At 42.9% G+C, this 24,346-nt stretch overlaps 1 protein-coding gene and 2 long non-coding RNA genes across 3 annotated transcripts; 2 read left to right on the top strand and 1 right to left on the bottom strand.

The window, feature by feature from the left end:
* Positions 1-758: 758 nt before the first annotated feature.
* LOC108641995 lies at positions 759-3,507 on the top strand. Its single transcript, XR_001922382.1, has 3 exons — positions 759-1,054; positions 1,597-1,682; positions 2,736-3,507. It is a non-coding gene; the product is annotated as an uncharacterized LOC108641995 (long non-coding RNA).
* A 7,415-nt stretch (positions 3,508-10,922) lies between these two features.
* Positions 10,923-13,908, top strand: LOC108641997. Its single transcript, XR_001922385.2, has 3 exons — positions 10,923-11,015; positions 11,911-11,990; positions 13,810-13,908. It is a non-coding gene; the product is annotated as an uncharacterized LOC108641997 (long non-coding RNA).
* Positions 13,909-15,876: 1,968 nt separating this feature from the next.
* On the bottom strand, positions 15,877-24,154 carry LOC103763515 (potassium voltage-gated channel subfamily A member 1). Its single transcript, XM_018086242.2, has one exon. It carries the CDS (start codon positions 23,971-23,973, stop codon positions 22,498-22,500), a length of 1,476 nt encoding a protein of 491 aa, XP_017941731.1. The 5' UTR covers positions 23,974-24,154; the 3' UTR covers positions 15,877-22,497.
* Positions 24,155-24,346: the final 192 nt, after the last annotated feature.

Genomic DNA, 24,346 nt, shown 5'->3' with positions numbered 1-24,346 from the left:
GGTAGGCAAAATTCCTGCACCATGTTCAACACATCAAAACATTCCGAGGGCTGACAGACAAGGAATGCAAAGCCTAGGCTGAAGCAGTTTGTACAACCCAAGCCTCTCTGCACCAGAAGAACATGATGTACAGCACTCACTGAAGTCCTCAGTGTTCACCTGCCCCTCCAACCCTGACAGATCCCACAGTGTAATCTTTCCCCTGCAAATCATCTGCAGAGCTTGCTTTGTTCCCAGCATGCAGAGGATAGGCAAGGTGATTTCTGAGCTGCAAGATGCAGCTCCACGCCTCAGAGGAACTTGTAATGTCTTGCTCTCTCCCATGCCTTTTCACTCACGTAGCCCCTATTCCCAACACAAAAATGTTACCTGGAACTGAGTGAGTTTTGGCTGGGTTAATTGTCTTCACAGTAGCTGCTATGGTGCTGTGTTTTGAATTTGTGCTGGGAACAGAATTGATGACACAGGGAGGTTTTAGTTCTTGCTGAGCAGCCCTTGCACAGAGCCAAGGCCTCTTCTGCCTCCCACCCACCCCTCCAGTGAGGGGCTGGCGGTGCACGGGGAGTTGGGAGGGGACACAGCTGGGACAGCTCACCCCAGCTGATCACAGGGATATCTCGTACCATATCACACTGGCTGTCCTGTGCAGGGCCAGGAGTCAAACTTTGATGATCCCGGTGGATCCCTTCCAACTCAGGATGTTCTATGATTCCATGATTCTATGATCTCACCGTGCTCAGCAATAAAAGCCTGGAGGAGGAGGAGGAAGTGGGGATGTTTGGAGTGAATATGTTTGTTTTCCAAGTCACTGTAATGCCTGACAGAACCGTGCTCTCCCGGAGGTGGCTGAACACTTGCCTGCCCATGGGAAGCAGTGAATGAATCCCTTGCTTTGCTTGCAGCCCACGAGTTTTCTCACTTTCACCCTCTAACTCTCTCCCCCACCCACTGTGGGGGAGTGAGTGGCCCTGTGGCTACTGAGGCTAAACCATGACAAGAGGTCATCTAGACCAACCTTCTGCTTAGAGGAATTTCATTATCAACGCTAGATCAGGTACCTGCAGCTTCATCTAGCCTAATCTTGGGAATTTCAAAGGCTAGAATTTCCAATACCTCTCCAGATGACTCATTCCAGTGCTAGACTACCCACACAGTGACTTCTTTTTTTTTTCCCTAATGTCCAATCTGAACCTCTGTAATCTCACTGGGCATTTTTCTCCATCTCAGTGTTATTTCTCTTTCGGGCAGCTCCCATCCTTATCCATCAAACTCCCACACCAACACACACCACCTTGCCCTTACATTTTCAAAGGTTTATACGGGACATACAGCTGGAAAGCTCCTGTTAAATATGACCTAATTTGATTCCAAGTTTAGCACTACCAAGACATTTTCAGGGATGGGAATTTCACGGATTTGTGACTGTGCAGCCGTGTGATTTTATGAAATAGCATCCAAGTGCAGCATTTTCAGCGAGGCACTGCAGAACAGGATGTTTACAGGGGATGACTATTTTCCAGTGTTTCCAGGGTCCCCAAATCTATCAAGGACCATTTGGCTGCCTCACACCAACACAAATTTGTGATTCTATTTCAGGCCTGCCTGCATCACAGAAGGCCCATGGAGCTGTCAGACACCTACAGCATTATTTTGAAAGCATCACAGAGAGACTGTGCAAAAAGGTTAGGAGATCTGAGCATCAAGTGCAATACCAGCCCTTCCAAATATGAAAGAAGCAAGCTGGGCAAGTCCTGCCTCTGTGTTCTCAATGGAAGACAATAATCAAAGGAAACCTGCAAAGTGTGAGGATATACCTGCCCTTGGTCACACTGTGCAGCTCCCTTTGAATCCAGAAGGACCACAAGAGATTCTGCCTCTGAGATAATGCAGTGGTACTTATAGCACTGTTTTACTTCAGAGGAAAAAAAGCCCCAAACCTCGAAATCCATGTTAGAAGGATTTGATTATATATTCTGACATGAAGAACAAAATGAATGGGCATAAGGAGGCAGGAGATGCAGTGTAGGCGATTCTCAGCAAAGCACTTAACAGAAGCAAAAAATTATGCTTGAAATATAATTTGGAAATAATAAGTGAATTGAAATCCAAACATAATTGCAAAAATGAACAGTAGCAATGGGCCACATGGTATTATCAGAAAGCACTAACACCACCTTGGAGGTGATAAGAGCTTCTTAATTCCATCAGTATAAATACCTGGATTTCAAAGGATTCTTCACTGAGTACATCAAGGCTAAAGGAGACCCATGGATTTCAAAACAATTTGGCATATTTAGGCAATGAAAAACTGGGTAAATTCTGTTGCCTGATGTGGCCAAGCTGCCTGTATCCTTTGCAGGGTTTGTGTACACAGGGAAACGGGAGTGGGCAGAGAGATCCACTTAACCAGGGAGCTATGAAAGCAGTTTTACAGCCACATCAGAAATGAAGTGCCCAGAAGTCAATGAACTAATTTAAGACACAGATTCTCTGCAGGCATACGTCCATGTCTACATAGTGCCTTAAATAGCACACAGTATGGATTCTCCAGCTGGGGCTGTGTAGACATGCTGCACAGATACCTCAAATTATTGCATTGATTTCTGGGATCATCTCCACTGAAAGCAGAGAAGGAACCTGGAACAATTCCATTCAAGTGTGACAAAAAGACCTCGAGGGTTCTATTTGTGAAGAAGTTATTTCTGCCCTAATTTTACTCCCCCTTTTGCTTTCAGAGATCTGCCCAGTCTCTCTCAGACAAAATGTTACATCAAGTCCTGGTAAAAAAGCTGAGGGAAGGGACAGACATCTGCCATGCACCTTGAAGAACCAAAGAGCAGAGTGGGGAATTAACTGTCACTACAGGGAAAAGTCACATTAAAAAGACACTGGGGAAAACACAGGATGTCACACTTTCCAATGATTAAACACTTTCTGAAGATGTTCGAATGGCAAGAGAGATTGCTGGGGATTTTTGCATCTCATATAAAACCAGGACAACTGGGAACTGCAAGGTTCCATGCTCAAAGGACTGGATATGTATCTTTTAGATGTATTAATCAAGAGTTACTTTTAAATGAATGGGGAAGCAGGAGTTCATGGAGCACTGAATTCCTTTAGGCCTAATCACTAAGCTGATGGGATTTCCATCGCAAGAAACTTATGGCTTCAAGCCACGTAAACCCTGAAAAAGATCAAAATATTAATCATTTAGTCTGACCAAAAATTATCCATCAAAGTGTTTTTCAGCCAAAAGATGGAACAGAAGTTGAGTTAGTTTGTCCATAAAATGCTGATGTTCAGAGAGTCTATAAAGCCTTTGGGATTTCTGACCCTCCAGTAAGTTCTGTTCTCTCTACATGACAAGATCTGCTCCCTCCCCCACAGCAAGCAGAACAAGATGTAGCTGAACTGGAACTGTGGGAGGTGATACCCTCTGGAGAAGCTGTGCCTGTGTTTCAGCAGACCTACCCTATCCCCTTCATAATGACTTCAATAAATCAGGGAGCTCACTATAATGAAGCCTGCTAAATGTGTGAACATTTTTTTCAGCTCCCTTTCACCCTCAAGAAAAAAAAAATGTATTTTTGACTAGAAGTCAAAATAGTTTTTTGTTTGGGGATTTCGTTTTTCTTTTGGGGCAGCCAAAGGTTTTCTTCTGCCAAGAAGAGAACTCTTGGGTATGTTGCTGAAAATTTCTGGAGAAAAGAGAAAGCCTCTACTTCAAATCATGGTTTTGCTTGTTTCAAAAGATCTTTCCAGCTAGTTTTCTCTAGCTGAGATTTTTATATTGTTGAAAGTAAGTAAACTGAGGAGAGTGAAAGCTCCTCACTCTTCTACTTCAGCGGCTGGTTTGTGAAAACATCCATACTTCCAGAGTATTGATGGAATGTCCTTTAGGCCAAGGTTTCATATCTCTTCTATCTGATAAGCAGGGAAGTTCTGTGACACACCTGCTTTATGTGACTCCTGATCCCTTCTCTTACTCCTACATTCACACCAAAACTTCTGCACCTGGACAAAAACACACACCCCTCCTTCTGGTCCTCAGGAAATTAGATTTCAGGTCAAAAAATTCCCTAAACCAAAAGAATCTAAGCATCCTTTTTTTTTTCCTGATGCTGCAGGCACTGCTGGTCCCAGACTAGGATGGAACTCCCAGCCTATAATTTTGTCCATATTCTCTTTCACAGATAATGATTGACGAAAATGAAGACATGAGTGATTTATGCCTGGATTTTAACAGTGACAGCATCTGTTTCACACTGCCATCAACTCCCAGCGATGTTTCCACTATCTCCTCAGGCTATGATGAATATAATTTTCCAGTGTTTGCCTGAATCCCACACAGCAGTAATCAGCAATTATCAAAAGCAGCAAACACAAATAATTAAGATATTTCCATGACATCCAAGCACAGTCTCCTCTGGGATGTGTGCCTCACACTGCAGTGGGTAGAAATGTTGTCTGCACCACCCATGAGGGAAAGAGCACCTTTATCTCCATGTCTGGAACCCAACTCAAGCAACTTGGACAAAACAGTGTAGGTGAGGCATCCAAGTGATTTTACATTTTCAAAGGAAAGCAGGGGCTTAAAAGTGACAACCTCTGTTCCATAATCAGCCTTGCAAACACGGAGCAGCACAACCAGTGAATGCAACATTATCAATAACCTTTAGAACCTCATGTCATTGACATTTACTTTAGTACTTGACACAATTACATATACTGTGGCAGATCAGCTGATTAGTCAGTGTCCTTCATCCCCTCACTACCAATTTCTCCCAAATACAGTCCAATACCAAGAGATTTCAGTCTTCATTGTACTGACATGTTGTTTATTAGTCACGTGCTCCTGCTGTCTACTCTAGTTTGGGCTCCTTGGTCATTCCTGTAATGCACTGCAGCCAGGACTTCCTATAAAACTTTGACACAGAGGGTTTATTTTTGTTAATGTGTAATATTTCCCACTGCTACAATTAGAAGGATACTAAATAAGCATGCTTATATATTCAAGTGTACTTATCTCAAACTTTAATGAATAATCAGTGTGTACTGAATGGGTGGGAATGCTTACTGACAAACCTACACACCCACCATCTCCTCTCTTCTCTCTCCAGCTTATTTTTGCTGCTGGAATCACCAGACCAATTTGCACCTGCTGTAAACTGGCATAGCTTAGTGTAAATCAATGGACCTACAGGAGTTCCCATTACCCAAGACCTTTTACTTTCTCTATAAATCTAGCAGGTATGATTTGACCACTGGTCTACCAAAAGTCCACTCCTGAGAACCTCTCTTCCCAGAATTTGCATCTTTGCTCTTCTCTTATCAACATCTCTGCTTGAATCTTTATGTGTGTAAATCTGCACAGAATCAACTCAGTTCAAGGGAATTGAATCAGCATCAGATCAAACAGGTCTTGCCCATGTTAATAATTCCTTAAGGGACTAGAAACACAAAAAATTTTGCCTCCAGATTCTGCATTTGTTTCTTGCCTTGACCAAGGCCTTGATCCTATCAAAAGAAAGATATCAAAAAATGTGTGTATGTTTATATACACATATATATATATAAATATATATATGTTTATGTATATCTATATATCAAGGGTATTTCTCATAGCTATAATTACCTGTTTAACTTTTGAAAGAGACACTGAACCTTTTAGGTTTTAAAGCAATCTCTATGTACCAGAAGCCAGGATGAGACTGCACATGGGAATATATAAAAGGTGACTTAGATGGCCCTACATGTGTATTCTCTGGGCTTCCTGTGTACTGAGGACAGACACCTGGACTCCCAGTCATACCAGCCTGGGACTGATTCCATGCTCCTAATCTGCATAGATGTGCTGAGATGGGCCTCCAAAAATGCCTCTGCCTGAATTCACAGTTACTTGTGATCACACTGCCCCACTTGTGATCACACATCCCACAGAGATGATCAAAGGACTAGGAGCATCTGTCATATGCTCCAGGAGAGGATGAGAGAGCTGGGACTGTTCGGCCTGGTGAGGGAAAGACTCAGGAGGACCCTACCAAGGTGTATAAAACCCCAGTGGGGGAGGATGTAAAGAAGACAGTCAAACACTTCTCAGTGTTACCCAGTGGCAGGACAAGAGACAAGGGACACAAACTGAACCACAAGAAATTCCACCTGAACAAAAGCAAAACACTGTTTTTTAGTGTGGAGTTGATGGATCTGAGGAACACATTTCTCAGAAAGGTTGCATCTTTGGAGGTATCCAAAACACAACTGGACACAGTCCTTTGCAACTGGCTCTAGGAGACCCTGCTCGTAGCATGGAGGTTGGACTAGATGATCACCAGAGATTTCTTCCAAACTCGGCATTTCTGTGGTTCTATACTACTGCTGAGCAAAAAAATAATGGCTTTCAATGTCTGACCCAACACACATGAAAACAACACTATTCCTCATCCCTGAGAACTACACTTGCTTGTTGTTGAAGGGTGGAAAATATCCCTTTGCGAGTCAGTATATTAATTCCCCCTCTATCCTAAGACTCCAAATACAGATGACCATGTCCTTGGATAGCCAAAGTGAGGAAGCAGAAACAAGTAAACCAGCTTTGTCTCCCCTACCTTAAACTTCCCTTCCCTGCTTCCTGCCATGCTACTGAGCTGCATCACTCCAGAGCAATGATCCCTCTCCTCCAACTTAGACATGGCCATGACCCAAACCAGCTGCAAGTCACTTAAATCACAGAGGATGCATGTGAACAGGATCAGTTTGCAGCTGGAAAAAGCGTATTTTGCCCTCTGAGAAAGGGTAACTACCACAGGCTATGGAAATATTTGTAGAAAACATCAATTCTGAAACTGGAGACACAAAGAATGAGGAGGGACACAGTGAGGAGGCAACAGGAAGGGAGGGCAAGGACTAAGATGTCCTACACAATTGCTCTTTATAGTGTAGCATTTCTTCACCTTCCTGAGAGGACAAAACTGTTGACCCCATGAGCCACACAGTAAAATATCCACATGGCCCAGAGCTGTAAGACAAGGACCTTAGTCCTGGGAGAACTGCAAAGAAGGGGAGTGCTAGGAGTGGTTTCCATCCATCTCTCCTCTCCACTACAGAATGAGGATGGGGCACAGCATTCAGTTTTCCTGGCTCACTTGTTTTGCCATGGGAAGGAGAGACAGATTCCACAGCCCTGCTGCCTGCCACGTGATGCAGTCCCATGAGAAGATGCAGGCCCACACTCCCTGTCAGCTGCATGTGATTAAAGGGCCAGCCAGTGGCCAAACTCTGCCTCAGCAGCGAGGGCAGCCTGATCACTTACCCCTCGTTGTCATTCTGCTCCATGGGCTGAAGTTCAGGCGACCACACGGACGACAAGAAAACTCCCGTGTGCCCTAGGGACCAACACATCAGGAATTTTCTGTATCTCTACGGGCAAGGACTCTGAAGAGTCAGGTCATAAACTGTGAGTACCCAAGTTTTCTCAGAGCAAATTGTCATGTGTGTTGTACAGTGTATTTACAGACACGGCTTTTTTATGTAGCTATTTATGCTACAGACTGGGAAGGCTTGAACAATTACTTGGTAGGCTGTAACTTGGTCACATTATCAATGGATTACAGTGTCTCTGCACAATATTTATGAATAGAGAGACATTTACCAAATCCATCTCCTAGCAGACCCATAAAACAACTAGAATCTTACTGCTTCTACTGAGCTTTACTTCCTGTTACTCTACAGAAACACCGAAAGAAAGAGTGTAGCAAAGAATAAACCACTCTTCTATTCACCCAATAAAAAGTATTACCTGGAAAATTTCAAATAAATGAGAAATAGCATGACCTTTTTTTATCTCAGTTTCCCCATCAGTCACAATCTCAGCTCCCACAGAGATGCTGCTCACACAGGTTGTAAATCAAATGAGTCAGAGAGCTTTTCTCCCACTTAGCCATAAAACACCTGCCTCACTCCAGATGTTACTGAATAGTAATAATCAGAGAGGGCTTTATTTGAAACACTAATCACCAAGATTATATTAAAAAACCAAAAATCCTTGTTTTAACCCATGTTTTTAGTGTAGTCACACTCTGGGATCCAGGGCTCCATTTTACCTGGTGCTTCACACCAACAGTTCCTGTCTTAAACGGGTAGCAAAGCACACAAATTTCATCTGGACTAACTACAAAACACCACTCAAACAAGAACATCCACTGCTTTTCTGCATGTCATTGTTAATGTAATTCCTGCCCAGTAACATATTAGGAGGTGCTGAACTCAACAGGAATTTAGGGCACTTGGAAAGATCAGCTCGGAAACGCACAGGCATTCACAGACAAATGCCCTCAGCTGCTCCCTGCTGCCATAAGCTGCTTTGTACTACGATTTCATGGCTGATTCGTGCTCATTTACTTCAAACTGGTAATCACACAGGGCCACTGGTTTCCCTGGAACTCAACCCATTTAAACCACTTGAGCATCTAAGTGGTTCTTAGCCTGCCTCCCTGCCACAGAGCTGGTGGCTTCGTTCCCTTCCTTGACACCTCCTATAAGGGCCTGAAGCGACAGAACAAGGGGCCATGGCTTCAAACTGACAGAGAGGAGGTTTAGGTTGGTTTTTAGGAAAAAATTCTTCCCTGTCAGGGTGGTGAGGCCCTGGCACAGGTTGCCCAGAGAAGCTGTGGGTGCCCCATCCCTGGAAGTGTTCCAGGCCAGGTTGGATGGGGCTCTGAGCAACCTGGGCTAGTGGAAGGTGTCCCTGCCCATGGCAGGGGATTGGAACGAGATGATCTTTAAAAGTCCCTTCAAACGCAGGCCATTCTATGATTCTATGGTTCTGTGCTCCTCCCCCACCCTGAAACAAATCAAAAAATTCCTTGAATTTATCTAATTTATCTAAGAACTTTCTGTGAGATGTAGAGGAATCAAGTCACACCCTACCAGCCATGACGCTCTGAAAAGATCCAGCTGGTTTAATTCCTTTGTCATCATCACTGCTCAGCAGTGTTTCACCATGGACTGTAAGAAGTCCTGAAGCTGGGTGTAAGTTTTAGTACAATTTAGACTGCATTTGAGAAGATTCACCTCCAAAGTGCATGTAGGTTATGTTTGTAGAAAAAAATGCTAGTATACATTTTTAACAATGTCCTGCACAAAGTAAGATACACAAGCAGATTTAAAGTATCACAGCAGACATCTGCTGTGAGAGAAACAGTTACTTTCTTCTATTACACTTCCAGATTATATTAATCAATAGGATGTTTTAAGTTCTTTTTTAAAAGCAAATAAGGCCTGGAGCACACTAACTTCCACTACAGTAAATCATATTTTTTGATACTGCTACACTAGCTTTATCAAGGGAGTGTTAAAAAATTCTGGAGAAGAGTAGGAATTAACAAGTTATCTTTCTCTGTAGATGTCCTCACGAAAGCTGACATTTTCTATGTGTCTTAGATAATATCAAATTAATTCTGCAGCTATCACTCATGTTTTTCATAAACTGTTCCAAGTTAAATTCAAATCTATGCAGAGTGAAAGAGAAGAATTTAAGTTGTCACTAAAACAGCAATGTGATTTTGAGACCTATGGGCAAAATAAAGGATGTTCATGTATATATTTCATTGCCTCCAATTTTTAATTTTATTATCTTAAGCATCTGTGATCACAGAACACTGTCCAGAGTCACAAAACACCAATAGAGAAAAATACATTTGGTGTTACTTTAACACATTTCTCCTTTAAAAGAAGGGGATTTTTTTCCCTACTTATTGTATTACAGTGGAACTTGATGGGCAGGATTCTTCCCTATTGGCCAAATAAAAGCCCTTATTTAAGTAAAACTTTGCCAGATGTGAATAGGAAAGAAAGACCCTCAGCTAGTTATTCAGAAGAAATGAGTTATGTTGACTTGCACCAGGGCATTTTTCATTTTATACAGGAGCAATGAGCTGCATAGGATGCTGGCAGTGAGGTCTCAATTCCCATGTTCTTCACATTCCTTTTGGAACCCAAGTCATAGGAGTAAGAACTTGATGAGTATTTCCAAAGAGAAACACAGAAATGAAAAGACCAACACTCCTCCACTCTGCTACCTGTCTCCCCATCACTAATGTTCCAGCCAAGATGTGGGATTGTGTGGACATATTAATCTGTTCTGAAGCAGGACTGAGCTGCTCTCCGTGTTGGTGGATTTTAGCAGCCTTTTTAAAGTGTCATAAATGGATGAGATCACAGACATTTGAAGACCAGGAAAAGTAAATCACAGTCCTGCCAGGCAGAATGCATGCTTTGAATATGCATTAGCAATAGTGGCTCCACACTATGCAGTGATACCCAGCTTCCATTTGCTACCTTTAATTAATAATTGAAGGTATTGACTACCATAGTTTCCAGCTGCTGTTTAGCATCCTCTGATACGTAGATTGATACCCTATATTAACACAGCACATCCTGAACAGTCCCCAAACCCTTTACTTATTTAAGGAACTGACACACAAAGCTCCCTTCCCATTTTTGAGACGCAGCTACTCCCGAGACAAAACACGCTGCTCTTCAACAGCACGCTGGAATGCTACCAAGGGATGAGAACAGCACAGGCAATATTCACAGGGCAAACAGACACAGAGCCAAAGCAGACCATAGCAGAACTCCAGTTCTGCCCAGACACCAGGAAGGCCTCACAGTTCATAATGACACCAAGATCTTACTGCATTCCTTATCCCAAGTATTGACAAGATGCCCCTTACTGCCATGCTGGAGAGCAATTCAACAGTATCCCAGGAGGACTGAATCAGTGGCTTCACAGTCTCCACACCAAACACAGAGACTTGCTGGAGCATTCAGTAAAAAATTTCACACAACAGTGTTTCTGACAGAGTAGCCACAACACATAAAACCTGGCAGTGCTCTGGTTCATGACACTTCTTTGTCTCAAACACAGGAGGATACACAAAAGCAGAAAGGAAAAAGGTTCCATACGTTAAAGAGCCCAAAGGCCAGAAGCCAATATGGTCAGAAGTCCATGGGAAGAGGTTAGTCCATCATGACTTACTGCACAAATTTGTTCAGGACAAACAAGTGTATATCAGATCAGTGTTTTCCTCACAGGCATAAAGATTTCTCATTTGCTATTTGGAGCCTTAAAGTGAATCCATTCTTTCGTTGAGCCATTCCTCACTGAAGCAATGACCCAGGGTGACTTTGGGGGTCTCATCTCCATGGGCAACACTCAGTTCCAGCTGCATCCCTACACTCCAATGACCACTTGTGGCTATTCCTGCAGAACTGCAGAGTCACCACGCTGCAGAGACATTGCCTTTTAACACCACGTGGTCGCTGTTCACACCCAGCAGCAGCTCCTGCAATACTCATGTCTCACTCTCCTCAGGGTTTAAATATTAAGTATCACAAAAGTTTACATTAAAGCCCCATTAGCAGTGAATGCTCTTCCCTTGGAACGCCAGCCATTTTTATCATCTAAATAATCATAACAAAGGTATGTATCCCAAGTAACAGAGATCTTTTTTAATGGTGGGGGTTTTTTTATTCTTTCTCAAATAATTAATGCCAAGATACCTCAATTTAAGCAAAAAAAAAAAAAAATTCCCTCTCTTTGGGAGGAAACCACCCAAAGTACATTTTTGGAAACGTTCATTTACGCTTTTATCTTTTCTGATTCCTACAGAAAAAAGTTTGCAACTGAAAAAAACAAACTTAGTGACACTAATTGAAGCTGCCTGTATCAGGCTTGAGGGAAATAAGTGTATCCATGAGTATTTCAGGAACATTTGCAAGTGATTTATTTGCATCAAAAGCCATGGCAACAAAGTTCAGCAATCCAAGTTCATCACAATGTTTGGATAGCTAGAAAAGGAACCAAAGGAAAGGTACCTCCCCTGTAAATTGAGATTGGCTTTTTTTTTTCAGCTGAAGAGGAATAGTGCACACTGAAAAAAGAGTGGAAGCCTCAAAGAAGAAAGGAAAACACATCTAAACACCTACCATGAGTGAGTGATTCCGCTTGAAGGCAGGACCCTGTTGGCAGTGTCAGTTCTCACCATCAATGCAGAATGTGTAAAGAACAAAATGCCATGAGAATCTAGAAGATCCTTCATTCAGAATTTAGTGCAAACTTTGCATGTAGATAAGTGTTCAGAATGGCTAGGCAGCAATGAGCTAAACATTCAATAAATTAAAAACTTTTTTTTTTCCCAACCTGAAAAAATATTTCGAATCTATATTGTGTTCTCAGTATTCATGGAAAAGTACTCGGACAATCTTTCCATGGTTTGTCTGGAAAGCTAGGGTTTTGGATGGCTGTTTTTTTCTTTTTCTTTCTTGCTCACCACTGAATTATTCATAACAAAGTTCAGCCTTATATTGAGCTATGGGCTTGATGTGTTCCTTGCCAAACAGAAACAGCTTTACTGTAAAAGTAGGATGTGACTCCCTGGATGTGGATGTGTGCACCACCCTGGAGTGTAACTGTGGGCTCAGCCACTTCTTTCCCCATTGAACGTGACTGTACCCACCAAGATGAGAAATATGAGATATTTCTTAGGGACTGAAATGCCAAAGGAAACTCCCCACAGATGCAAGTACCTTGGAATTGTCAAGCCCTCTTATCATTTGTACCCACCAAAGATGTTTAAATCTTCTGCAGTGACTGTGGGCTGTATGGATGGGGGACTGTGGGACTCTAAAGCCACTTTAATCCCACTGCACCTGGATTTCCCACAGCAGGGAAACTAACCATGGGTGAGCCTGCAGCATGGGAATGGTGACCCATAAAACACGTTTGTCCTTGACCTGTCCTCCTTCTAAGGATCAACCAGCTTTTTTTATGCAGCTCTCTCTCTCACAGTCAGTGCTCCCATGCTCAAAAGCCAAATGTGCTACTGTTCCTACCTAGCAAGAGCAGGTCACCAAATATACCATCTACAATTACATTTTCATCTTCTAGCTGTAAAAGGTTTCTATTCAAGAGTCATAATTGTCTTCTCGTTGGAATAAAATGTGAGGTATTTTAGGAAGCTCTTAGAGAAGCCGAGTGGATTGAAGTATTGTTGTGCTAATTAAAGCTTCTTTGATTTTCCAACGCTGAATCTCAACCCTCTGTGAAGTGAGCATTTTTTATAGCAAGACCAACCATGGGATACAGTACAACTCTAAAAGTACCTGTTAGAAGCCCCAAGTACAGAATGTTTCTCTTCTTCTTTTCTTAGCAGACTGAAAAGGAGCATGAAATCATGGTCTCTCTACAACCTTCTGAAGGAAAAAGATACAATCCTATTCACTTCTGTGGGCTCTGGCTTACTCCAGGAGCACATATTTGCAGAGTTTGGCTGTGGCAGTTCATAGCAGCTGCTCTTGGGGACAGCACTGAATCACATGGTCTGATTTTCTTTGGCAGTCAGACCATCTGACTTAAACTGTGAGCCCTGAAGGCACCTGCTCCAGATGCTTCAGAGGATGGATAAAACTTTAACAGTGGCTAAGAGTGTACCTTTGCAAAAGTTTATTTTTTGCCAGCAGAGGTTAAGATCCATTTTGTGCTTTGGAGTATCAGGATTCTCATTCATTGAGGTAGAAATACCCTGTGCCTGCATGGCAAGGGAGTACATATTCACACCTGAGATTCCTAGGTTTCCATAAAGCAGTTATTTCGTATCCATCAATCAAACAGTACATGCAAGCTGAGTGACTTCCAAGACTAACTTTTAGGTAAATCAAATTTATTTTGAAATCATCTATAATCCATCAAGAAGGTAACATATAAAAATAGCACCTTGTTACTGACTGGACTGTATCTCTCTGTGTTGACAGTCTGCTGAATTATTGCTCCCCTTATAACCCAAGTGTCAGAGCAGCTGAAGAAGAAAGAGGAGCCTTTTCCAAGGATCATCATGTCTGTTATCTAAGCTATACCTGCAGAGCCACAATCTTTGCCTCAGTGTAGGATGCTTCAGAGAAAACCTACAAGACAAGGAGGTGGCCTGGTGTAACCAAAGGAAGGACTCAATGTGTAACATTTTTGTAATTGATGAAATATAAAATATAGCATGGGAGGATTTGCATTTTGGGGGGGAAAAACCCACACATTTGCTTCTGAGATTAAGTAAGGAATAACTTAGAGACTCAACTAACCCAATACACAATGCTGATTTTTTTTTTTTTATGGAATCATTTTAGAGGGCAAACCCCATGTCCTGGAACCTGGGCCTGAATGCACAAAGTTTTGCCTGAAAACCTCCACTTAACAAAACTGACCACATCCCAGAAAGTGATGACTGCACTGACTGTGGGAAGGATGAGGAATGACACAGGATGAGATACCATCCTGGCAGCATCATGGCCAAAAGAACCTAGTGGGAGCACTTTCCACACTGAGGAGGCAGCACAGATAAAAACAGGCAAGGTCTTTCTTCCAAAAAAACCTGATTGTGATACAAGAATTTTATTTCCAGTCCTAAGGAAAAGGAGCTTTTAATCTAGATCCATGTATGGTGAGACAGACCATGCAGGAACCCAGCAGTGAAGGCTCTGGGGTCAGTATTTCACAAGATTAAGTGTGGCCACAGTGGGAGAAAAATAGTAGAGAGATACAGGGATAGGTTATACAGCAAGTGAATTGAAGGCTCAGGGAAACAGGTTATGCAGCAACATTGCAATCTGATCTAAACAATACAACAGGAGCTTGAACAAATGGGAGAAGATTCCTACATAGAGATGATTAACAAGCTTTTCTTCTACACAAGAGAGAGAAAAGGATGAAGCAATGAGACTTTAGACACACCTAGAGCCAACCAAACTCAATGACAGTGATCACACCCTTGAAGTGAGGCATGGACACGAGTACCTCAGTGAATTAAGACCACCACCACCACAGAGCAGCTAACAGACAAATGTCTTGGACTAGACCCATTTAAAACCGACAACTACAAATCCCCACTGACAGCTCAACAAACCAATTTTTGACAATCCCTAAGTGATATTCAATCAGACCAACTAAATGCTTGAAGCTACTGATGAATGAGGATTTCATTGATGGAAGGTTTTCTCGACCAAGAAAGCGAAACAAGTAAGTAAATTAAATCACATTACAGGCCACATAAAATGTTCTGCCTCATGTAGAGGTCAGGGTATTTTCACTTCATTTCACCCATATGTGAATCAGCATTCATCCCACTGTTACAAACTGCACCTACCCACAGAAAGACCTGCCAGCCCCTGTAGATGGACTCCCAACACACAACAGCTTTGGCAGAAAATAATTAGCATTCATCTCACTGCCCTCTCTGTACATGACACAACACTGAGACACGGCACACGTGGCTGTATCAGACCAGTTTGCACAAAACACACCTTGAAAAACCAACTTTCAAAAGGAAACAAGACAAAGTCCATTTGACTTGCTGACATTCAACCCAACCCAAACCAAACCCCATGATCAGTCTCACAGCTGTTTGAAACCTGATTTCATCTGCACTTAGATGATAATGCTACAGGCAGTGATTGATACCCACAAGCCTTTGGAGAACACAGTGTTCACAGTCAGGAGGTTTAATCTTACTTCTGCTTTTTTTGGTGGAACTGAGTGATGTCTCAGCAGTGAAGGCAGCACAGTTTGGCCCCAGAATGTTACTAACTCAAGGCTAGATCCAAAGCCTATGGAAGCCAAACCTTTGGATTAATTGCACTGTAAAGGTTGAGTTCACACTTACAAGACTCTCAAAACCCACAGCCCCATTTCCCACTCACTACTTTGCCACTTCTCATACCATTCAATAAGAAAACCATTAATAAACCAACCATTCATTTCAGATGGAACTGGCCAATAGTGACAGCAGAGAAACCAGACTCCAGAAAATAACCAGACAGAATAAACCTGGGTAAGATCCTTAAAAATTATCTTTAATTGATGCCAAGTATGAACAGATGAACGAGTACAGAAGCAGGTAAAACTGCATAGATGAAAACTATGCATTTCAAATAGTTGGAGAACTCATAACATCAGATGTTCTAAAAATGGTAAGTCAAACAATTTCACTACTGGAAGTAAAATGAGCTGTAATGTGACAATGAAGTACATACTTGACCAAAGTATAAGCGATTTGTAAATGGTGGAAATAAGTACAGCTGTGTCAGCTTAAATGGTTTGTTGCCCTGACGGTGCACTTTCATATGGAGACTATTCAGTTTATATATATCACATCGGCAATATTTGATCTTTAAAGTCAGAGGTATGTCTGAGAGGCCATTTACAGTTCCATTGACAGCTGTTATTTATTCATTTCAAACCAACATACTGCAAAAACAATGTTTTACATGTAAAGGAAAGGAAAAAAAAAAAAAGATTTCATCTTAGCAGGTTATAGGTAAGGGTTTGCTGAATTTAGTCATAAAAATATCATTTTTACTTTTGTACAAAAGTAAAATATACATTTGATCCCAATTACATTTATAGAAATGTCACTGAAACAATAACATGGATCAAAGACTGATGCACCTAAAGGAACTGAATGCAGCGTCTTCATTTTATTATAGAAACTAGAAATGGAAGATGATTTATTTTTTTTTGTAACTTATAGTGACATTTGCTAGAGCCTGTGAACAGGTGAAATATACAGAATTATACAAATATTAACAGAAACTTTGAGACAAATTTCAGTTAAGACCTCAGTTTCATTTTATTTCCTTTGAAAATATCAAAGCATGCTATGCCTTGACAGCATAAATTGTTGACCTCACCGGTGGCAAGTTCACCTGTACTGAGTGAAACAGCAGAACACCCTGAAGTTTCATTTTTTGCAGATACAAATACTGACACCTTTAAGAATATTTGATAAGCATTTCAGGAAAAATAAATTCCCTACACCCGATTAAGTAAAGCCAGAACAACGGAAAACAGAAAAAAAAAAAAAAAAAAGAAAGCCTGCTAAAGTCCAATAAAAATTGAAGTGCAGGTCCCTGGTCAAAGCATCTCAGGAAAGAAGCCTGTTTCAGACTTGCAATGGGCAAGTCTGGAACAAACTTGCCATGTTGTGCAATTGCAAGCACAGCTTTCCAGTTCTGTCCAGCTCTGTGGCCACGGAGGGTAAATCACACCTTGGAGCTGGTTCCACATCCATGTGGGTCTGAAATTACTGTGAATATCATTAGCATCAGGCTGCTGGAAGCCTACAGGATCAGACCATTCCTGGAAAAGCTGCAGTACCTCCCTCTTCTTCATGTTAGGGGAAAAGATTAATCCAGAATGGCACCCCTCCAGTAAGAGTTATCCAGCTAATATTTGGGAAGGAATATATTCTCTCCATAGATTGCACATGTATGCAGAAGGTTTTGTTCTAAAATACAATTTTCCACCTTTTTCTAATTAATTTCAGATGTTCCTGTCCTACTGTTCATCGTGTTTTGTTTAATATTTGAGCATACAAGAAACTGCACTGTTCCAGTGTGAACTATGGAAAAGTGAAACACCCTCAGTTCCTCATGCTTAGAAATAAAGAGGTTACTCTTGGGCTTCAGCTCTCTCCTAACAGAAACTAACTTTCTGTACTTCTGCCTATTTAAAACAACTGTCCTTTAATTTAAAAAAAAAAAACAAACAACAAAACCTGTCAATAAAAGTTGCCACTGCTCAATCAATTGTTGATTTGGACCAATGCAGCCTCTAACGAGTGATTTGCTAAGAAGGGCAAAAATCACTGCTGCAAACAAGAGGACATTTGCTGAATTTTGCCCTGTCTCTAGTGCTTCGCACTGTCTTTCAAGTGCTTGTCCACAGGATCAACAGTAAATCAGGTTTAGCACGAGTGCAGCGAAGAGATTCTGTAAGTGGAAATTAATTCCCTTGGGCCGCGATCATTGTCAGCATTGACCCTCCTCACACCTACAAACGAGTAAACCAGGAGCAAAGGAAGGAAATCACCAGAACCCTTGCCGGGATCAACATGTTATCCCCTCGGTAAGCCAGGATGTGAATTTCCAGCACTCATGTACTAAAGAGTTTTGTTGCACGTGGGCACACTCTGCCCAGCCACCCCCTGCCAAGCAGGGTCAGTTCCAGTACATCTAATGATTACTAAAGGCTTATCTGTCTGAATGAACTTGTGAGGCAGATGAGGTAAACTGCATTAAGCCCCATTGTGTTCGGAATTAAAGCAGCCTTAATTCAATTCAGGTTACTTTCCTTCAAAAAGAATGACTCCAAATCAGATTAAGGTTGCTTTAATACTGCAACAGAATGTCCATGCTGGGCTTTAAAGCGGTTTAACAAATCTACTTTGAATGCACACCTTTCATCGATTCGGATTGGCTTTCCTGAAGTCCCCAGTGGAGATAAGGCTTGGGAGGCTCCATGCAGGGAATCTGCATGGTTTTGCTGGGATGCTGGGAACTCACACCCTGGCTTACTGCACGCTAACTTCCTCATAAGGGCAAATAAATCCAGTTCATTGTCTGTGCTGGAGCTGCCACACAGAGGGTTGGAGCTCTTGGCAGTCTGGCAGCAACCCCTTGGTTCTGTGAAGGAACGGGGTACAGAGCCTTTCATTTTCACTCTCCTCTGCCTGTTCCTTAGTGCTCTGGAGCTAAGTACGGTAGGACCAGATGGGGAATTCTGGCAGTGATTCCAGCCTACTGGGTTCCTGCCTCTGCACTGCAGTGCACTGGAGCCTTGCTCCTGCCAGGTAAGTTCCCTCATCCCCTTCACCAAGTGGATGAAGGAAAAGCTCTTTGGAGGCAGCAGAGAAGCACAAGAGAGGCAGGGAGCAGTGGCTGGGGAAGGAGGCTTGTGTAGTGATTCCTTATGATGGAATAGCTGCTTTCCCTCACCAAACTACAGTCCAGCTAAGACTGCCATATCTACTGGTTTCTCTGTCTGGCTTAACACAGGCATTGCTTCTGGGAGGTCCCCACCAAAAGAATTCTCCCTACCAAGTGAATTCTCTTGACTCTTTCAGAGAAGCACTAATAAACTGGCCCTCAGCTCATTTCCAGTCCTCTTCCAACTACATAAACAACCCCATAGAGTCCATGTGTGGCAAAAAAGAAATATAAGGGCCAAAAGAGGAAGAAAAAAAAAGAGGAAAAAGGGGAAAAAGAAAGAAAGAAAGAAAGAAAGAAAGAAAGATGCTTAGTGGTAAGAACAGGCAGTTTTTTAAGTGCACCTTCAGGCCCACAAAGACATTTCAGCACTCCTGTGTATAGGGAGTAAGAGCCTTTTTTTGTTGTTGGTGGTATTTTTTTGTGTGTCAAACTTGTTGAAAATGCATGCTTATGCTACATGAGGTTAATTCCTGTACTCCATATGTATTGAGATCCTTTGCAGTGAGCTATAAATGGACAAAGCAGCATTCGGGCTCCCCAAACCACCCTGGGCCCTGAAGACCCGTCCTGGTCTCCTGACAAAAAAGGAATTGCTGCATGCAGCACTTTTCTCTGCACATATGCAGAATGATTATCACTCTGCACATTAAACTAAGGTGTGCAATACCCAGCTGGGGTTAGAAGTTACCAAAGTGAGGCCTCACGTCCCAAATGCATCTTTCTGATCGTCGGTCCCGTAGCACTGAAATGATTATTGCTGTTTAGTTTAGTTGGTGGTTTTATAAGCTGAGTGCAGCATTCAAGTCCATTTTGACATCAGAAGTCATACCCTAGAATTCAAGAGTTTGGGAAGATCAGGACCACTAAAATTTAATGGGGAGAGAGGTGTACAATGGGCAGGGGTGTGAGCAGGGGACAGGAAAGAAGCTTTACAACATCTGCCTAGAGGATGTAATGCCCTGTTGTATCTGATGCTCTGCATTTCTTGCAGGAGTTAGAGCTCCCTCAGTTCTTAATTGCTTTCTCATCTCTAAGACTGACAGAAGTCACACAGTGAGAAATAAAGCCAAGTCTTTCTGGAAACCTGGCAGGTCAAGCTTGTGCGTAACTGCAGAGTTAGGGTTGTTTTTTAACTCTAAGTGCCTTGATTTTATATATACATGTGTCTGCATATGTATGTGACACACACAGGAGCAGACATACATATATATATATATATTTATACACATATGTACATATATCAGAAAGACAGGGGAAGAAAGGATCTGTACAATGTGGAAGGAGAAGTGTTCAACAGCAGTTGGCCACATGCTAAGTGCAGAACGAAGATCCTCAACTTTGTCCATTTAAAAAATAAAGATTAGTGCCTACATTAGTTCAGATCAAAGGTTATTATCTTCCAGGGCCTAGCAGTCAAGGCTGGCATATTGCAGAAGATACCTTCTCCTAGCATTGCTTCCTTCACCAGATGATGGTGGGAGTAAGAATAGGGACCAGAAAGAAGAATATGGCTCAAATGATCGGTGATGGGATTTAAGACCTGACAGTCTGCCAAAAGGGGATGGAGGAGGAGAGGAGACAGGGATGGGAGGGCACTGGAAAGCCTTTCCCACCCACCCACCTGGGAAATGCACGGGAAAGAAAAGCACAGTCCTCCAGTCTGGTTGCCTGACTGGGTGACGCCGTAGCTCATGCTGGTCCCTAATTCCTCCTGCGTCCTGCCATGAAGGGACAGGCTGCCAAAAAGCCATCTCAGGGAAAGGAAGGGCAGATACAATGATAGCTATAAACAACCAAGGGAAACCTGAAGCCTTGCACAAACACAACTAGGAGTTACTTGGCAAAAGCAGATGCTGAGCCCTGCAGCATGAGATTGGCTGGGGAAGGAAGGTATCCCACGGGCACTGGTGGTCTCTGCCCACCTCTTCTGCGTCCCTCTCACTCGCACTCGGTCCTTCTCTCTCTACCCCCTCCTGTGCTGTGCCAGGGGACAGTACAGAACACCTCTGACAGTGTGCCTACACCTTGCCCTTTCCTTCAACATCTCTGATCAGCTCAGTTCCTGGAGGCACTTTCAGCAATTTAGGGGATGTAAGATAAAGGCACTGCGCAACTATCTAAATCAATCTGTTGAGTCTCTTCAGCGAGTTTTAGGGGAATACAAAAAAGTCTCAACTGATGACTGCAAAAGAAACCAGCTGCTGCAATTTGGATGCATATAATAGATAAGTTTCATTTACATTCTGAGAATGCACCAAAAAGCATGCATCTGCACCTTTCAGCTATAAAGGATACTAGGTTTTAGGTGTTGCTATATATAACTGGACTTCTTAATTTTCCATATAGCTTTCCCTTTAAGGGATGGGATATGTCCCTTTCTGACAACGCCTGGACAAAAGCCAACACATTTCCCTGAGCAATGCAGGAAAACAATCAGGTTTCTCTAATCAGTTCATTCAGGCCCTCAGTCTATCAAGCACATTTTTTTTTTATTTTTATTCTTATCATTATTGTTGTTATTATTATTATTATCATTATCATTGAATTCATGCATTAATTAGTTCAAGTTACATTTTAATCAAATAGGCCATAATGCTGAATATTCGAACATGCTTTGATCTCCAAAAGTTATTGTTCCCATTTGACTAACATACGCACTTAAATACAGTACTTTAAATTACTAGTCAACGATTTAATAAATTAAGGAGTGCACTTCTGGTGAATGCAAATCAAAAAGGAAAAAGAAAAAAAAAAAAAGAAAAGAAAAAAGAGAGATAAAGGACCTATTTTTAGAAGATTCAGTTCAAACGAAAGCTTATCCGCTATTGTCTGAGGTAACGTTTCAAGCATGCGATTATAAAATAAATAGTATCAAATTCAAACATGCTTATATTAAACTCCATTGTGCTATCTTGCAACAGAGGGGCTTAAAGTTTTGTATCCAGTTCCAAACAGGGTGGGGGGAAAAAGAAAAGTGTGGTTTTACCATCTGCATGTAAGAGAACTTAGCAGCACTGCAGATGTTTTGTCTTCAGTTTCGCTTGTTATTTTCCTTTCAGAATAGTTCTCCTACGGACAGCAAAAGAGACCAAGCTAAAGTACGTTTTTAATAAGGTGCTGTGTGGATCTGTAGGTTGGAAGTGTGGAATCCTTCACAGAGGGGGTGGAAGGAAAAATTTGCGCTCCTTCATAAAAGCCACGGCAAATGTTTGCCAAAGGGTTTTGGCTAATCTTTTTTTACTATTATTATCTGATGCACTTTCTTGCAACTGTGCAGTGTTTTGCAGAATATTTTTACTGGAATCCATGCATATGCTGTATAGCTCTGAAAACTGTCTTGCTTAGTTTTAAGTTAACTTTATCCAAAAAAAAACAAAAAAGGGCGATGGGAGAGGAAAAGTTTAGGTCTAACGTCATACGGCTTAAAACTAAACTAGTTCAAATGGTTATCAATAGCCAGGTGGAAAATGCTTTTTTGAAAATAAACAAAAATTTTATCTTTCATGGATCCTGGAAGTTTCTTTATCGCAGAGCAAAAATTCGCAATGCAACAATGCATTTACGAGGTAAATAAAGCATTCAAAGACTATCAGTAAAGCATCTACAAACTGTGACTGTGTCACTAAAGTCTTCAAGCTGTGAGTGGGGATTTTGGTTTTTGGTGGGTTTTTTTTTTTGTTTTGTTTACACATCAGTCAGCAGCTTGCTTTTATTAACGCAGTTTTGGTTGGCTACAGTGCAGTTGCCAGTTCTGAGATTAGCCTCTCTAAAATTGTCTATGCTATTATTCATATCCTCTTCGATTTCCATGTACTCAGATTTGCTGATTGTGGAGGAGCTGCGGCGACTGAGATCACTGTCAGATGCTAAATTAGGGGAGCTAACGTGAAGCAACTGAGCCTGTTCTTCCCCTTCTGTTTCTCGGTGGTAGAAGTAGTTGAAGTTGGACACGATGACAGGTACAGGCAGGGCAATTGTCAGCACACCAGCGATGGCACACAAGGAGCCTACGATTTTGCCTCCAATTGTCACAGGGTACATGTCACCATATCCCACAGTGGTCATGGATACCACCGCCCACCAGAAAGCATCAGGGATACTTGTGAAATGAGACTCAGGTTCTTCAGCCTCAGCAAAATATACAGCACTAGAGAACAAAATCACCCCAATGAAGAGGAAGAAGATTAGTAAACCTAGCTCTCTCATACTTGCTTTGAGGGTCTGTCCCAAAATCTGGAGGCCCTTAGAGTGCCGGGAGAGTTTGAAGATTCGAAAGACTCTTACCAGTCTGATGACTCTCAGGATGGCCAAGGAGGTGGCCTGCTCTCCTTTCTGAGTCCCCTCCCGCTCGGCCATCTCGGTGCCCAGGGTGATGAAGTAAGGGATGATGGCCACAATGTCAATGAAGTTCATTATGTTCTTGAAGAAATCGGTCTTGCTGGGGCAAGCAAAGAAGCGCACCACCAGCTCGAAGGAGAACCAGATGATGCACAGGGTCTCCACAACAAAGAAGGGATCTGTGAAGATGTTGGATTTGTAGACCTGGGTGGTGTTGTCAGTGCGATGCACTGTGTACTCCTTGTCCTCCTTAAGCTCAGGTAATGTCTCTAGGCAGAAGATCACGATGGAGATGAGGATCACCATGACAGAGACTATTGCAATAACCCTTGCCGGCCCAGAGCTCTCTGGGTACTCAAAGAGGAGCCACACTTGACGCTGGTACTCCCCCTCCGGCAAGGGTCTCTCCTCATCTTTGATGAACCCTTCGTCCTCCCGGAACTTCTCCATGGCCTCCTCACCCAGCTCATAGAATTTGATCTCCTCAGAGAACATGTCCAGGGGGACATTGACCGGCCGGCGCAGCCGCCCCCCGGACTGGTAGTAGTAGAGGATGGCGTCGAAGCTGGGCCGGTTGCGGTCGAAGAAGTACTCGTTGCGCAAGGGGTCAAAGTACCGCATGCGCTTCTTGGGGTTGCCCAGCAGCGTGTTGGGGAACTGGGCTAAAGTCTTGAGCTGCGTCTCAAAGCGCAGTCCGGCAATGTTTATCACCACCCGCTCGCAGCACTCGTGGTCGTCGTGGGCAGCGGGCTGGTAGCTATCCTGGGGGTGGCCAGGGAGCGCCGAAGTCTCGTCCATGTTTTCTCCAGCCATCACGGTCATGGTGGCACACAGGGAAGGGGGCCACGGGGCGGGGGAGGAGTGAGGGAAAGGGAGGAGGAGGAGGAGGAGGATGGAGGAGAGCAGAGAGACCCAGGGCAGTTCAGGGATGAGGGGGCTCGGAGACTCGAGGGAGGGATGATGAGGTGGGATGGGGTGCTTGAGGAAGGGATGGGTGAGGAGCCTAAAGCATGGAAATACTCAAAAGGGGACAGGAGGGGCGGGATGAAGGGAGGGGCATCAGGGATGATGGGAGGGTGAAGAAAGAGGGAAGAAGTACCTTTGGAGGGGAAGAGGGCAGGTAAGGTGAGGGATCCTGTCCCGTCCCCCAGGCCGGGAGGCTGAAGGTCTATGGAGCGCACCCCAGGCCGGGGTC

This window comes from Manacus vitellinus, unplaced genomic scaffold (assembly GCF_001715985.3).
Source record: "Manacus vitellinus isolate BGI_N305 unplaced genomic scaffold, ASM171598v3 scaffold_90_pilon, whole genome shotgun sequence".
In the NCBI taxonomy this organism is placed as follows: domain Eukaryota; kingdom Metazoa; phylum Chordata; class Aves; order Passeriformes; family Pipridae; genus Manacus; species Manacus vitellinus.
Note: the sequence above shows the minus strand (reverse complement) of the source record. Positions and strands in the feature narration are given on the sequence as shown.

Bases quoted from the DNA above. Each gene is read 5' to 3' on its own strand.
- LOC103763515 (XM_018086242.2), bottom strand. From the start codon at position 23,973: ATGACCGTGATGGCTGGAGAAAACATGGACGAGACTTCGGCGCTCCCT.